This window comes from Lissotriton helveticus, chromosome 3_1 (assembly GCF_964261635.1).
Source record: "Lissotriton helveticus chromosome 3_1, aLisHel1.1, whole genome shotgun sequence".
In the NCBI taxonomy this organism is placed as follows: domain Eukaryota; kingdom Metazoa; phylum Chordata; class Amphibia; order Caudata; family Salamandridae; genus Lissotriton; species Lissotriton helveticus.
The window spans coordinates 536569829-536587515 of record NC_136061.1 but is presented as its reverse complement, the minus strand read 5'-3'; the positions used below and the strand labels follow the sequence as shown (position 1 = coordinate 536587515).

Sequence of the window (17687 nt, the reverse complement as noted above, 5' to 3'; positions counted from 1 at the left end):
TGCTCCTTGGTAGTTGGTGACAGGGCTGAAATTCTGCCCTGCCATAGACCATCAATATATGAATTTGGGCTGGGGCATGCGTCTAGGGAATGCCTTGTTAAAATAATTGAGCCAAGTTACTTTAAGAAGACTAAATAAATTAAATAAATAAGGAAGGCAGCCTATTCTGTTTGGAAGCAAGTCAAGTGGCAACTTGGTGTTTTTAAATTGAACGCATAAACCCCATTCTCAGCTCCCGGGCTACTTCCAATCTCTGTGAAGATGGCCTTTTGGCACCGTTTTCAGATCTGCAAACGAATTATGGTTTAGCTAAACATGAATTCTTTAAATATCTCCAAATTTGCAGTTTTTTAATAAGCAAGGGCCTGGATTTGAGCAACAGCTTGTTAGGATCCCGCTAATTGAGAAAATGAAGAAGAGAACATCTATCGACCAATTTTATGTACAACTTATAGAGGCATTTTCCAATAATTTAGATCTTTGTCTAGGAAGATGGGTAAGGAAACTGGGGTTAGAAGATGCCAATATTGGGAATCCCTGGGGCTTGCCAATCAAGTCTTGATGACTAGGAGGATGTGCACCCAACATTATATGGTCATTTATGGTATGTATTATACCTCAAGTAGGATTTCAAAGTGGGGGGACATCTGCTGGAATCAAATGTAACAGATGTAGCCTGTATGCGGCGGATTCAGTCCATATGTTCTTTTCATGTCCTAAGTTAGGGGAGCTATTTAAAGAAATTGAGACATTTTTAGGCTTAATTTTGGGATCTCCGATGAGCATAACGAGGGAACTGGTTCTGATAGGGGTCGGCTCAGATATCACTGCTCATGCTAGGTCAAGAAGTATTGTATCTTTTTTGTTCATATGTATGGCGGTGATACGGGCCTGCATTACGAAGGATTGGATTAGCCCCGGTCCACCAAAGTTTTCAAAGTGGCGGACAAGATTACTTGCCATGTACAACCTAGAAAATAGGAATATATAAAACTAAGGGGAGGAGGAAGAGAACAATGGGTGCTAAGATTTGGTCTGCTATTACAGAATGGAGTCAGGAGTAAATAGATATTTTATGATAAGCTAGCGCTTGTAATCAGATTTGATCTTTTGTTTTCGCTTCTGAAGAAATGTTGCTTGACTTTACTTATCCTTATATTAATATCTACAAATTATGTTTGTGCTGTGTAAATGCTGCTCTAAAACCAACTTCTGTAATTATGTAATTAATTTTTCTCTTCTGTCTTTTCCCGATTTCTCGGATCCAGTGTTTATCATGTATATCTTGGTGCTTCAGGACTATTCTCTTATTTTTGTATGTGCCGTTGTGCTAATCCTTGCATAGAAGGGGGAAAAACTAATAAAAATATTTTTTTTAAAAAAGTCTCTCCATATAGGTACATTTGGAAGCTATTTAGCAGTGGTTTTTACTTGTTGTTTTTAGTCTGACCAAGGCAGATTGTTTCAATTGACCTTGAGTTTTTTTTAAAAGGTTCACATAATAATTTTTAACTGGTATCAGCTTGGGATTTAAATCCAATACGTACCTTTGTAAGTAAGTTGATGTTGAAGCCCATATATTAAGCTAATGTAAAGATTTTATGTTTGAGAAGGCATTTTTTGTGGTTCAAATGTCTCCTGCAAGGGCATATAAGCTGAAGGCATCATTTGCTTCACTACTGTTAACATGTTTTTCTAAAGATAAAGTTATGCTTAAGATAAAGCCATCCATTCAATTTTTTTAAGCTTCTGAGTTTCATTTGGTGCAGGTTATTTCTCTGCCTTTGTACTGCACTTTAAAGTAGAAGAGGTTGGATGTATTTAATTGTAGAATTGTGGTTAATTATAGTATCTTCAGAACCAAATACTTTATGATAACCTGTGTGTGGGTTATGATGGTGTGAAATGTGGAGTAGCTATCAAGAAAACGATTATCTCAAGGTCGATCTTCACAATGTTTGAAGATTTGTTATGAGCTTTCTGGGGAGGACAGACCAGTCAGGTTTAGTTCTCACTTGACCAGTGGCAGAGCTGTTCTGACTATATTCAGAGTTGTTCCGTTAGAGATGATTTGTTTGACTGTGGCCTACATGCCCTTCCATTTCTTTTTGAATAATTATGGTTCTGATGCTCGCTATGTTTCTTTGTGTTATTCTGCTGTGTTAACTTAACCCACCCCCTTTAGTGACTGCTTTTGGAGTGGTTGTTTTCAGAAATCTGCAAAAAAGGACATGTATTAAAAGAACATTTTCTTTTGTTGGCTTCAGGTCTTTCCACAGATTCTGTGATGCCCTCCCACCGCCCCTCTTCTGAGTGAAGAGTATTGTTCTCCATGATTTCAGTCCTGGGGAAACTGACCTCACCAGTTCTTAAGACAAATTGTAGAGCAGTGGAGCCTTGGTGATATGCATCAGAACAAGACAGTGCTATATTGTGCCAGAAAACGTGTACATCTAGTTTTGGTTTCTAGTGATGTTAACTTATAGAGTCTTCAGGAAGAGACATGCCCATCCCATTGAAATCTTGCTCATTTATTGTTTTTATGTAGTGCTCATACTCCAAGTTAACTGCTTCTGAGCTTTCTGCGATGAGAATAGAATGGGGGAAGGTACCGAAAAAATGGAAGGAACAAGTTAGACGATAGGTCGCTGAGCAGTGATAAAGATAGCTGATAGAATCCTTATTCCTGCTAAAGCTTGTGAGTTTTCAGGTTTTCCTGTTACATCATAAGTTTTTCTCCAGACCGAGAGGTAGTGATAGAAAAGTGTGGAGAAGCCTTTTAGATGTATGGATGTACCAACAAAAGTTTAGTATCTTCTGGAGGAAGGAATATGCATTTGGCTATGCAGTATAGCACCAGTAATGAATCATCAGGGTTATTGTGAACTCAGCAGAGAGTCTTAAAATCTGCATTGTGATTGGTCCAGATTAAGTGAACTGATATTTGTGCAAGTGAGATGCGGACTATGCATTTCAGACTGAGGGAGATGACATAAGTTACATGCTTTAGCTATCATTCAAAGTTTGACTTGGGCACTGAGAGGGGTATGTTTGAAAATCTTCTACCTGCCACCTACAAAGGTTCCTGAATTAGAAATATTTGCCTTTTTTTAATTATGCAAAATTGACTTTTTGTTACAATGCCGAGAGTCCTACATCCGTGTATGAACTGTTCAAATGATCATTTTAAGTTTCAAAGGCTACTAAGTCTTGGAGGTAGTGCACATATATTTCCCTTTCTCTACATTGCAGGACTGGTATGAGAACGGAAACCCGCCTGTCTTTTGGATTTCAGGATTTTTTTTCACTCAGGCATTCTTAACTGGTGCACAGCAAAACTTTGCTCGAAAATTCACCATTCCCATAGACCTTCTTGGATTTGACTATGATGTAATTGATGACAAAGAATATAAGCAGGCTCCTGAGGATGGTAAGTGTGCACATGCGCAAACAATAATTTGGTGCCTATTGTTGCAATGGTTGAAAAGCGGTAATTATGTATGGCTTTGCATTTCTTTAGAGTTTGTGCAAAAATCGTGGGTCCTGAGCTCACTTTGCCACTGGATTAAAGGTAGCCTGGCTGATGAGGGGTGATAGCCTAATAGCGGTCCCAGGATGCTATTTTTAGATGAGGGACTTGGCAGCTCAGTCTGGACCGTTCCCATGAGGAGCAGGGTCAAGACTGATTTGCATATGCCTGGGTCTAAACTGGGGTGGCGTGGTGAGCGAAAGAACAATGGATTTAACCCAGATCTCTTGACTGGGGATGAATATTTGATTTGTTCCAAATTCCATCCATCATTTGTGTCTTTCACTTTCTAAAAGTGGCATCTCCAAACAAACAATTAAAAACCAACTTCTCTAATAGATGCATTTTTAAATGGTGAGTTCAGAATCCCCAAACTCCAAATCTCTATCTCTTCCCAATTGGAAGTTACACTTGTAAGATGTTTCAAGGCAGCTCCAATGATAACCTATGGGATAGAGAGAGTCCTTGCAATAGTGAAAACGAAATTACAGTATTTCACTATCAGGACATGTAAAACACACTAGTACATGTCCTAACTTTTATATACACTGCGCCCTGCCATGGAGCTTCCTTCTGCCTGCCTTAAGGGTGTCTTGCATGTAGTAAAAGGGAAGTTTTGGGCCTGGCAAGTAGGTTCACTGGCCAGGTCGACGTGGCAGTTTAAAACTGCCCATAGAGACACTGCAGTGGCAGGTCTGAGACATGTTTGCAGGGTTACTCATGTGAGTGGCACAATCAGTGATGCTGGCCTACTAGTAGCAATTGAATTATTGTCCCTGGGCACACATAGTGCACTTTACTAGGGTCTTAACAGCAGTGCTTAATTTGAGCTGGTGCTTTCCGGTGCTCAGCACCGGCACTTAATTGGATTCCGGTTTTTGTCAACACCATACTTCCAACAGTCTACCACATGGCGGCGCTGCTCATCTAATGTAGAGATGAGCGGAACAACGGTTGTTTAGAAATACAAAATAAATACAAAAATTGCGAACACCTACCTCCCCAGCCATTCCTTTAGCTTTGGGGACCAGGAATAATATGAACTGTCACATTTACATGCGAGAGAGATGGTTAGTTATTGTTTTGGCAGTGATGACATGGGCGATGGGTAGCGCAAGCTGTAGTGGCCTCCTGGTTAGAGCCCTGGCACTTAATATTTTACAAATTAAGCACTGCTTAACAGTAAATCAAATATACCAATTATGGATAACCAATCATAATCCTCATTTACATAGTGAGCAGTTGCACTTTAGCACTGATCAGCAGTGGTAAAGTCGGCAAAAACAAACTGCAGCACACAATCACAAGCATTTGCAATGCGATAGGTCTCACATTTATGCTAGTTTGAGCGATTGGCAATGTAAATGACAATGCCTTTTATTTATGTTTTGGTTTTTAAAACCTAAATAAAATGCATTGTCATTTACAATGCCAATAGCTTAAACTCGCGTAAATGCGAGAGCTATTGCATTGCAAATGCTTGTTGCATTTGTCACCCCGACGGGTATGCCAAGACGTGTGTCCCGTGCTCTCCATGCCACTGCAGTCAAGCTAGCTGGCTGCTTGTTTCTGTCCAGGGAGGACCTGGCCTGGCGTTTGGTCTGGACTGTTCCCATGGGGAGCAGGGTCAAGACTGATTTGCATATGGCTGGGTTCAATCGGGAATGACATGGGAAGCAAAAAAACAGGGATTTAGGCCCAGATTTCTGTATTAGTGATCAGCACTCTGTCCATCAATTGTCCTTTTTGCATACCTTCACAATGTAGCAGTAGTCTATGTGGTCATGACAATATTAAGTATCTCTATATTTTGATAAACAATCCGCTGGGACCTATGACAGCCATAGGTAGACCTTTGACAACCACAGCATCAAGCAAAAATGTTGCATAACATTTGTTCAAATATAGCAGAATCAACTTACGGGGTAGTTAAAAATATATCCTTAAAGTACTAATCTTTATTATCACAACTTAGGCTACTTTATTGTTTATCGCTAGCGGGCCACTGCTGTGAGACAGACTGGTCACAAAACATTTAGCTAGTCCTGCATGTTTATATGCTCCATGACACATCCTCTGGTAACACATCTGTCGTTAACATTAGTAAATATCCAATGCAAGCAAGAACTGACTAAGCCACTAGGTCTGTATTTTTTTTTAAACAGTCCACTTCCACAAAAAGGCTTTGTTTTAGCAGTGGACTCAACCCAAAGATTAGATCTCAGCTCTGCCAGAAGCATGATGGCAAGCGATCCCCTGTCGGTTCTTACCACAGCCAACTAGAGGTGTGGCAACAGCTTCCACTGCATGAGAGCAGGCAGTTTACAGTAGGACAGGTTGGTGCAGGAATCTTCCAATAATGCTCCTGCAGAGCACCATAAGATTCCAGTCAAACTTTTCTAGCTCTGGGACAGTATCAGCAGGCAGCCAACAACGTCCAGTAGAATGTGAAAAAATGTGTAGAAATGTCATCGAAGTTCTACATTTTGCAAACTTTATGAAGTTTCTACTGGTTGTATGATACCTCTCCCACATAACTTTATTAAGAGGGAACTTCGCCTAGATGTACAGTTATGTGAGTTTACAAAATCCACAAATGTATTGAATTTCAAAAAATGCAGACAGTGACTGGTTGAATGGCAGAGGAACCTCATTATTTACCTAGTCACCAGCTAAATAGCATCAATTCTGTAGTATTTGGATGGAAACCGGGTTTGTGGCAGGGAAACTTCACTGTTTAAGTGGTGGCTAGCTAAACGGTATAGAATCTCTGCTATTGATCCAACACTCAACAGGTAAATAGTTACGTTTCTGTGCTATCTGGCTTGTCGCACAAGACAAATAGTAAATATTCTTTGCTAATTAACATGTAGTTATAATCTATGCCAGCAGCCTGATAGTGAATGACGTTTCCTTGCTATTGGCATGGCTGAAAACATAATCATTGCTGTTCAGTCAGAGCCTGGGCAAGAAGTGAACTTCCTTTGCTTTTTGCACAGCAGATTAACAGCTAGTGGTTAATCCCGACTATTTAGCCCTTACTAGTTAACTGGTTTCTTTTCGATTTGCATTGTGTGATCAATGTGTGCATAATCTCTGCTGTTTAACTAGCTGTGTTTGCAAAGCCTCTGATCAAATAATAATCTTAGCCTCTGGTCTTGTCATAAAACATTCACATTTATCCAGCGCCCGGCTAATACCTGACACTAAGACGTTCTGTATTGGTTACTATTCATGTAGATGTAGAGGCAGCACATTGCTAAACCCTAGAAGGCAAGCAGCTGATAAACGGCACACGGCTTAAGTGTGTCAAAAAAGCAAGATCAATTCAGAGTCGCAACTAAGGCCAGTACGAACGCTCTAGCAATGCTTGCACCTCTCATCCTATGCTGCCTGTTTCTCTTCCTGCAGGGATGCGCTGATCACTGTTTATCTCAAGTTAAAACAGAAACAATTTACCGTGCACGTGCAAGAGCACCATTCCTTTGTAATCCTGCTGCCCAGAGAGCAGCAGTACAAAAGGGGGTGGTGATGGACGGAGCATCTGAACCATTCAAACACTCACACCCAGTCAAAAGATCTGGTTTTGATCCATCACCGTGCCCACTCTGCCACCCCAGTTCAGACATGGCTATATGCAAATGAGTCTGACCCTGTGCCTCATGGGAACAGTCCAGCCCGAACTGCCAAGCCATGCCTTCCCTGGACCGGAAACAAGCTTCCGAGGACCGGTTTCTGGCATTCCAGCCGTCTTCAGCCCGGCTTGCTTGAATCCAGTGACAAAGTGAGCAAGGGACTCACGTCTGAGCATACCCTGCCACACTTATGGCGGCCAAAGCGGTACAAAAGGGGGTGGTGATGGACGGAGCATCTGAACCAATCAAACACTCACACCCAGTCAAAAGATCTGGCTTTGATCCATCACCGTTCTTTAGCCCACTCTGCCACCCCAGTTCAGACATGGCTATATGCAAATCAGTCTGACCCTGTGCCTCATGGGAACAGTCCAGCCCGAACTGCCAAGCCATGCCTTCCCTGGACCGGAAACAAGCTTCCGAGGACCGGTTTCTGGCATTCCAGCCGTCTTCAGCCCGGCTTGCTTGAATCCAGTGGCAAAGTGAGCACCGCTTTTGGCCGCCATAAGTGTGGCAGGGTATGCTCAGACGTGAGTCCCGGGCTGAAGAAGGCTGCAATGCCAGAAATACGTGTGTATGTATAAGCATGTGTATGTGTTAGTGAAAGTGAAGGTTAAAGGGCATGTGAAGTCCCTTCTTTTACCCTTGGCATTTTGGTGAATTGACGTCCATGTGAAAGATTAAAATTTAAGTCTAAAAATGTGTTTGTTGTGGGGCGTGGCCAAGATGGCGGTGTGAGCGGACGTGCCTCTCGGAGCTCCCGCCGCCGGCCGCTAGTATAGCACCTCATACAGCACCTAATCCCCTGAATTTGTGCTCAGCTGGAGAGCACTTGCCGTCCTGACGTGCCAGGTGCAGGAGGAAGACCTTGCGGACCGTTACGGGCTCCGGGAGCCCCGAGAATCGTCCCGGCCCGAGAACGGCCTGGTGAGGCCTGGTGACGCACGGTGACGAGGAGCCGGGACCGAGGCAAGCAGCGGAGCGCACCCGACCTCGGCGCGCCTCGGCTGGGGCGCAGCTACGCGAGTGTCGGTGCGCTGAAGGTGGGTCCGGCCCGCACGGATTGGCGCAGGGCCTCCGGTGTCCTATCGACCGGAGGCTACTGCGGACCTGCCGCCACCAGTGGCGGCTACTCGGGCCGACGAGAAGCAGAATTGAAGGAGTCTGTGCGGGGGGGCCCGCGGACGAGGGGCCGGCGGCCTAGCGCCAGGACTTTGGGGCCCCGGGGGGCTCGTTCAGAGGTGAGGAGCAGAAACGGGCGTGGGTGTTGCCAATAGAGCGCTGCACGGCCGCACTGATCACGGAGCCGGTGAGAAGTTACTGCACGGCGCTGCTCCACCCCGTGGGAGGGAAGTAATGCAGGCCGGACGGTGAGAGCACCGGGAGGCGGCGACAGGCCTGTCGAAGGCACTGAGGACCGGTTGGCGGAGTCGGGGCGGCCAAAGTGCGGTGATCTGGCGGCCGCCATCTCTGAGCGCAAATTGGCACCGCGGGGGTGCGGGCTTGCTATCCGACATAGCGGATACGCCTTACAGGCCTACGGTGGTGCACCCACGGAGATCGGGGGCCTTGCTTCGGGACTGGCGGCCAGAGTGGCACCCGAGTGTCGGTGGTGAGTGGCCAAATAGCGAAGAAGGGGCCTTGCAGAGCGAGAGGAGTTGGGGCCGGCGCCCCCCTGACAGTTGTGTGGGGGCTGGAGAAACACCGGTGGGTCCTGCAGAGGAGCTCATAGAGCGGTTGGTAACTGCACCGCTCACAGGTGACGACTTGGGCTTGCGCACGTGTTTGAGGACAGGTGCCGCCTCGTCGTGCTGCGCCCGCCGCTGCCTGGTTGCCGGCCCCGCGGGACATGTCCACAGCGAGAGTGCGGAAAGACAGGACCATAAAAGACCTGTTTAACCCTACCACAGCGGGGAAGCGAACGGAACCCAATACGTCGGGGCAGAAGGTAGGAATCAGCAAAATGGCGGCCAGCACTCCCATCGCTGGAACATCGAGTACCGAAGAGCCCATCACTAAAACTTTTCTGGAGTCCCTCTTCAGTGGCCTGCGGGAAGACATCCGGGCCCTGAAGACAGAACTGCAGGAGGAGATTAGAGAGGTCCGCCGCGATACGGATGCTATAGGAGAAAGAGTAGCAGACTTGGAAACTAAGAGCGATGGGCGTGATATTGAAATAGAGGCTCTGCAACAAGAGATCATCCGTATTCATGATCAACAGGTGGACCTTCAGTCCCACGTTGAAGACCTGGAAAACCGCTCCCGGCGACATAACATCAGGATCCGGGGGGTGAAGCAGACACCCGACACAGAGGACCTTTTCCACTTGACGCGGGGTCTATTCAACCACGTCTTGGGTAGGCCAGCGGACTCGGCCTTACGCATTGATAGGGCTCACCGGACGGGCCCGCCCAGGGCCGCCTCGGCGCTGCCGGCTGATATCTTGGTCTGCATACAGGACTTCCGCACAAAGGAGGAGATCCTAAACAAGGCTCGACAGATGGGAACCATTTCCTTTGGTGGCCACTCTCCGTCCTTGTACCAGGACCTGGCGGCCATCACACTTGAAAAGCGTAGGTCCTTCAAGCCGGTTACCGCTCAATTGCCGGCTGGTGTTTAAGTGGGACAACAAGGTGTGCCAATTGAGGTCCCTCCGGGAGGCATGCCGCCTCCTGGGCATCGAGGAACCGGCGGAGGAGGAGGGTCCACCCTCCAAGGGGGCATCCGAGGCGGGTGCCGCCGGGAGGTGGCGGCAGCAACGGAGGAAGCGCAGGCTGAGACGGCCCCCCGCAGAAGGTCAGCGATCGGCAGTGGAGACGGCAGCGATGGAATTTTGCGGCGACCGACAACGGTTGAAGTTTAGATACGACGCTCTGATGCATCCCTGAGAGCGGTGGGGTTGGGCAGAGATGGGTCGGCGGCGGATTCGGACACATTCCCCCTATACTATTCTTCACGTTGCACCGACACGTGTGGACAATGGACAAGACTATTTCCTGTTTTCTACAGTTTGGGGAGGGGGTTTTTTGTGGTTGGCTTGTTGGGGATAGGGTAGGGTGGGTGGTAATGGCTGGAGAGGGTCCTGGGTCCATGGTTTGGGAGATGGGTGGAGCGGTCTGTACCTCAGGTGTTTGGTCCTTGGGGGAAGGGGAGGGCACTGGGTTCCCCAGGTGGAATACAAGAGCCGATTCTATGATGGCGTGGCAGATACATTTCTCTAGATGGGGCTGAGTGACTTGATTATTCTCACTTTAAACGTGAGAGGTCTGAACAACCCCGTAAAGCGCAAAGCGGTCCTGCTTTTCCTAGAACAGTCCCAGGCGGACATCTGCCTCCTACAAGAAACGCACCTATTATCCCAAGGACTGTGATCGCCTAAAGTCTGGTAAATTCCCCCTTCAATTCTTTTCCTCATGTCCGGATAAGAGGGCGGGAGTTGCGATTCTAGTGGCCTGGAAATTTAAGGGTAAGGTGCTGGGCAAACTAGCTGAAATTAAAGGTAGACTTATGGTCTACAGGTTTGCAATGGGGGATTTGACCTACACGATTGGCTCGATCTATGGGCCTAATGAAGGCCAAGAAAAATTCCTGCATAGAGCGCTCACTGACGCTACTGATACGACGGACCGACATCTCTTGCTGGGAGGGGATCTGAATTTGGTGTTTGATAATTTGCTAGATAGGTCCTGTCAGCGCGCAACACAGGTAGGAGCGCTATCCGCTGCAGGCGTGGCCCGATTGCGGGAATTGGAGTTAGTGGATCTTTGGCGCGTGCTTCACCCCGGGGAGAAAGACTACACATACTTTTCAGCTGCCCATAAAACATATGCGCGTCTTGATTATCTGGTTGTCTCCACAGTTACCCAATCACTTGTCACCAGCGTTGATATTGGCACGGCCTCTCTTTCCGACCACGCACCGGTCATGGTCACCCTCTCCGGGCAGACGGTGCTGCGCCCCAGTAGGGTCTGGGGTCTCCGGGAATCATTGCTGCATAGGAAGGAGCTGATCACCAAAATCCAGGGGGCAATAGCGGACTACCTTTCCCATAACGGCAACAGTGACACCACGTTGGCTACGCAGTGGGCAGCCCTAAAGGCAGTTCTGAGAGGAGAATTTATCTCTGTCTCGACAGCGGAGAACGCGGAATGTCAGGCCAAGAGAGACAAGCTCACCCAGAAGACCAGGGAATTGGAGCAAATTCACAGGAGGACGGGGGCCCCGAGAATATGGCGGCAACTGAAAGCTGCCCGCCAGCAGCTTGCGGCCCTAGATCTCGATAGGGCAGAATACGCAGCCTTACGACTGCGACATGCGTACTACACAGGGGGAAACAGATGCGGGCGCCTCCTGGCGCACAAGTTACGCGCGGTCACCCAGAAGCGGGAAGTACAGGAATTGAGAGGGAGGGTTGGTTTACCTGTCACTGGGGATCGGGCGATAGCAGGGGCCTTTAGTGCCTTTGACGCCGAATTATATGCAGCTGCCTCACCTGACCCAGAGGCGGACTTCTTGGCGTCAATCTCACTACCGGTCCTGACACAAGATCAGATTGACTGTCTGGAGAAAGACATTCGTCCGGAGGAGGTAATTTCGGCCATTTCCCGCCTCAAACTGGGCAAAGCTCCTGGCCCGGATGGATTCCCAGCGAGCTTTTTTAAAACCTTCTGTGCCCAGATGGCCCCACTGCTTGCTAAACTCTTTACCTCCTTTGCGGAGGACGGTGTGATCCCGGGGGACTTGCTGGAGGCCTCTATCGCGGTCATACCAAAACCGGGCAAAGACCACGCGGATTGTGGAGCGTATAGGCCTATCTCTCTCCTACGCGTGGATATTAAGCTCTATACAGGGATTCTCGTCTCCCGACTGGGACCCTGCATGGAAGGGCTGGTTGATCCAGATCAGTTTGGATTCATTCCGGGGCGACAGACCTCTGACAACACAAAGAGGGCCCTCCACCTCCTGGAGAAGGCTGCCCGCACGGAGGGTGAATACATGATGCTGGCTATCGATGCCGAAAAGGCATTTGATAGGGTGCATTGGCCCTATCTGGAGAAAGTGTTAGTGAAGGCCGGCATTGGCCCCAAATTCCGAACTAGAGTAATGAACTGCTATAAATTACCTTCTGCTGCGGTCCGGGTCAATGGCTATACGTCTCCGCGGTTTACGAACGAACGAGGGACCAGACAGGGATGCCCGCTATCCCCCCTATTGTTTGCCCTCTATATGGAGCCTCTGGCGCAGCTAATTCGGCTGGACCCGAAAGTGCAGGGCATCAAGTTTGGGGGCGACGTTCACACCATAAGCCAGTATGCTGATGATGTCCTACTGTCTCTTGCCGACCCCCGGAACTCTCTCCCTGCCTGCCTTGACGATCTCGCCCAGGTCGGCAGAGTCTCGGGCTTTAAAGTAAATATGTCTAAGTTTGTGGCCCTTGATTTGTCACTGGAGCCAGCCACGCGCTCCGACTTACAGGGCACATTCCCCTTGCAGTGGGCCTCAGAGGCAGTCCAATATCTCGGAATACAGCTCGCCCCTTCCCTACAGACCACGGTGGATATTAACTACTCCCAATTGCGACAGAAAATCAGACACGATTTTGGACAGTGGAAACACTACCCGCTGTCATGGCTGGGCAGGGTGGCAGCCGTCAAGATGACGATCCTCCCTCAAATACTTTACCTCTTTCGCACTATACCCCTTACTCCGCCCAAGGGCTGGATTAAACTGATGCAGTTGGAGCTCTCTCGGTTCATATGGAATGGGAGGAAGCCCCGTCTGAAGCTGCGGATAGCGATGCTAGCACCGGAACACGGAGGACTTGGGATTCCGGACCTAGCTACGTACTTCCAGGCGACGCAGCTACGTTTCCTGGCAGAATGGGTCCGATGGGAATCTGGGAAACACTGGCTGTTTCAAGACCAGGCGTTCGCAGGGAGGACCCTACAAGAAATTCCCTTTATGCGCCGAGAACACAGGCCTCCTAACCTCTATGCCTCCTTTATCACACGGGTTCCGCTGGAGATCTGGGACCGGGTGGGAGTTCCCCAAGGTCTCACCACCTTACCGTCACCCCTCACCCCCATCATTGAGAACCCGGAGTTTCAACCGGGATTGGACGGGAAGGCTTTTGAACGCTGGAAACCGGCTGGCTGCCGCGCGCTCCATCATATCTATGGCCCAGAGGGAGTAATCCCCTTCCTACAATTCCGTCAGGAGTTCGGCCTGCCAGAATCCGAACGGCTCCGATATTTCCAGGTCCGGCACTGGGCCCTCAACACCAAGGTGAGGGATGTAGCAGATAGGCGCCTTACGGCTTTTGAATATTGGCTGATCACTCGCACAACGGACAAGCAGTTAATCTCGGATCTCTATAAAATGCTCATGCACAAACATAGGTACACCTACAGCGCGAGCAGGGTGCGTTGGGAGTGGGAGCTGGGGAGAGCCCTTACACATAAGGAGTGGGAGGGAATATACTATAGAGGGCGTCACTCAGCATACCATATGGGTCTCACAGACACTCTCACGAAAGTAGCGACCTATTGGTACTACACCCCGGAGCACGTGTATTAGATGGACAGTGGCAAGGACCCCCTATGTTGGCGGGGTTGCGGTCAAGTTGGCACATTAGTACACATACTCTGGGAGTGCACATTCCTACAAGACTATTGCCGTCAGATCTTAAACGATGTAGACGCCCATTTTGAAACAGAAATCCCGCGCTTTCCCTCCTATGTCCTTCTGGGGCTGCCTAACGCGCTGACCTACCCGCTAAGATCACGGAGGGGTCGCCTGATCGCCATTGCACTGGGATCGGCAATACAGAACATTGTGGCGCATTGGCGATCGGCGCAGATTCCTACACACCAGGGTTGGCTTCACCGCCTTTGGAAGGTCCTGGGCATGGAACGGCTCTCCTTGACCAGAGCAGGGGAAGGGGCCCGCTATGCTGAGCTATGGAGGCCATGTCTTGCCCTCTTGTCTTCCGAGTTTGTGGAAGTAACTTGCCCGAGGTACCTTCGACTGCTGAGACTGACAGAGACTGAAACCGAGAGGACCAAGGCTGGGCCAGCCCGATAGGTCTGAGGAGGCCAATGGGGGGAGGGGGAGACCATGGACCATGAAGGGAGGGAGCTGCGAGGGGCACGGGGAGGTGGGCGGTAGGGCTGGGGGTGGGGGGGTTTGTAGTGTTGAGTATTGGGTTGGGGTGGGGTTGTTGGGGGGGTGGGGTTTCTTCTTTCTGAGTACGTCAGATGACGGAGGAGTGTTGCACCTTTAGCGGTCTGAGGAACGATTCGGCAAGGGGAGGGGACTGGTCTGCAGGTTGGTTAATACCGAGTCACATGGCACTGCTACGGGATTTGGGCCTACTTACCTGGTGGTGCTGGTGACAAACAGGGGTCGCTTCTCAGCTTTCTGACGCGGCCGGCCCATGCAGGGTTGTAGGCGGCTTGCTGTGTATAACCATGATCCCGTATGTTATGACCTCTGCTGGTACCCTCCCGCCACACTGCTTTGCCTGTCTACCGTCGGGCGGAACTGAGGGATCTTTCAGCCTTATTGTACTCCTACCTTGTTGAATGCTCAATAAAAATATTTTATACTAAAAATGTGTTTGTGAGAGAAACAATTTCTAGGGTGCCAATTACTGGCATATTGATATTGCTTCAGGAGAACACAGAGCGGGCAATTAAACTCCAGTTTCTCCATGTGTTATTTGCAGCAGCTACTGTTAGGATGTTATTCCAGCAACATAGAGCTTATATATGCGTTGTAAAACAGAAACCACTTTATACCAATCAAGTGCGGAGAGATAAGAGATAAAACATCTTAACACCGAGATACTTTTGTTGAGAAATTGAAGGAAAGAAAATTCCATTCAAATTTTTTATGTATATTTCCTACCCATCATATTTTGATGTCTCCCAAAAATTTGCCAGCAGATCTTTTCAATACCTGGAACGGGTACCAAACAGTACCATGGATGCCAAGCAGGGCTGTGAAATAGTACTGAAACTGGCAGAAATGTCCTCCTCATGTGTTTGTATGTGACACTGTCTCTATGACTGCAGGTATGTGCTGACCCCCTTTGCCTTTTCTTATGGGCTTCTCCCACCATGGCACGTTCAACGTTATCAGTTTTCAAGGACTGCAGAAATTGTAGCATGTAGTAGGATTTAAACAGGGTCTTGGCTCCTCAACAGTAAGGCTAAACCAAACTTGACTACAAAACAAAACAGCTGCCAGTACTGGAAAAAGATTTTTTCTCGTTTTCCTGTGCAAACGCTATGAATTAAACATAGCCGTCTGTTCTTATTTTTAAATCCTTATTTATTATCATCATTTTTTGAACTCAGAAAGATTTATCATTTTTTAAGAAAGACATTTCTGTGCATCTACACATTTGAATATACAAAATATACGACTTTATGCAAAATTAACAAACAAAAGATACAAGACAAAATTTTTGAAAATTAGAACACAGCCACACAAAACTTTCGCACTTCAGTCACTCAATTCGTAGTCACAGACACACGAAAATAAATTTTTGACAAAAAAGAAGAAAAACAATAAACACAATGGTACAAATGAGGTATAGGTCAATGTCAACACAAAATATTTACATTTGGAAAGATTTTAGAAAACAAGAAATAAATTCCAAATTTACAACAGTTCAAATATTTAGAGTATTTTAAATTCAGTCTTAATCCAATTTTTGACCATCTATTACTTCGGTTGACCATTGGCAGTGAATGATCGACGCGTTTCGAACTCCCTAACTTTTGGGGTTCTCCTCAGGATCAATACGATTTCTACAACATAGAGAATAATGACCAATTAGGTACATTCTTCTGAAAAGTCAAACCACAACTAACTAGAGCAGCCACCAGTCGGCTTAAATCCACATACCTTGAGAAACCTCTCAGAAAACGTCTCACAGGACTGATGTGATTCACGATAAACATGGACTCTGTAACAAAAAACGGTACATCCACATATAACATGCCGTTCTGGGGTGACTCCAGGCAACCAAAATAAAATCAATATGTGCCCATTCGCTCACTCACCTCATAAACTGAGGGAATCATTCGACATATCTGAAAAATGATGGAAAAACGGTTCAATCGTCTGAGCAGGGTTTATTTAAAAAAAGTTAACATGAGGGAAAAGCTCCTATGTGTCCAGGGCTTCTAAAACTTACCCGGTGTGGGCGTAGATGCACGATCGCCCAGGGGCCGGCTGGGTTTCAATACCGATTTGGTTGTTCTACCGCTGCCGTCAAATTGTAGCATGGGCATGTCAATATGTTTTAGTGGGGTGAATCCATCATGTTTATTCTACAGAACCCTTCTCTGCTAGGTACTTTGTAGTAACGACTTTGTGTACCCGGCTCTGAAAAGAGTTGTCAGCCAAAAAACATCAGATGCTCCGTTTACATTCAGCTGCAGCAAGCTCAATTTTAAAGCTCAGTTTGCAATCGCTCGAAATGCTATCTAAAATAACGGCGACACAGTTGTCTCCAGCGCCTTTTTCCTACAGCCTTCCAATGTAATGGATGCTGTAAGAATCCAATTTGGACGCTATGCACACATTAGAAGTGTTGCTTTCTGCGTCCTTGGTTTTAGACCTCTTCTGGTGCCTGAAGCCTCCTAAATTGGCTTAAGACTGGAACTCCTCCGTTTTAAAACACTTTACAATTCCCTCTAGCGCTGCCTCTATGAACCTACCTTTAGGCTGATACTTGGCAGTGCTCCAGGGTGTATCTTTGAGCCTAATATTGTCTCTTTGTCAGGTCGACTACAAGGATTGTGGACTATAAAGTTCCCTGTCCTTGTGTCTTCCAAAAACTCCCAGTTATTTGTAACCTTTGAAAGATGGCACCTGTTAACCTATTTTCAGGATAAATAAGACTTTGTGATTAAATCTGCCAAAATGTGGAACCACGTTCTTTTTTCTCCTTTTTATTTCAATACGTTTTTTTCTCTGAGGATTTCTAATCGACGCAGAAATCAACAGCATTATGATTAACATGACATGGTGTACATCAGTATAGCAGTGTTCAAACATAGGAATCGTACAGGGAAGAACTAAATACGAATAGTTAATAAACATTACGAATAAGGGGAGGGGGAGTGAGTGTCTGAAAAGAGGAGACTGGTTACAGTGCTGTAAACAAAGATTTTGCCAGGAAGCAGTCAGTTAGTATACGTTACACCTCTGTAGATGTGAAAACAAAACCAGGAGAGAAATAGTAGAGTAAAAGAGAGCAGAGAGTGTTGTGATTCTATCTAGGACCCTAATTCGATATTCCCGATTTATGCCCTTATGTGGTTATAACAAATAATATCCTTATAAAGGCATAAGAATCATATCCATATTTAGTAATAGCCCATGCGGTCCAAATACGGCAAGGCTACTTCCATAGACTCCTAGAAAGTACAACGCGTTCTTTAAACAAACCAAGCCTCCAGCAGCCCGGGAAATCCCCCTGCTTTTGTTTTGATTTGCACAAGAACTCC

General features: G+C 47.2%; 1 protein-coding gene across 1 annotated transcript in view; it reads left to right on the top strand.

Annotated features, from left to right (window-relative positions):
• DNAH7 (dynein axonemal heavy chain 7) overlaps positions 1 to 17687 on the top strand; it is a 2019015-nt gene that overhangs the window by 1927581 nt on the left and 73747 nt on the right. The window contains exon 62 of the mRNA XM_078680414.1: positions 3253 to 3430. Within this exon, the coding sequence (XP_078536540.1) occupies positions 3253 to 3430 (178 nt within the window). The remainder of the gene's footprint in view (positions 1 to 3252; positions 3431 to 17687) is intronic.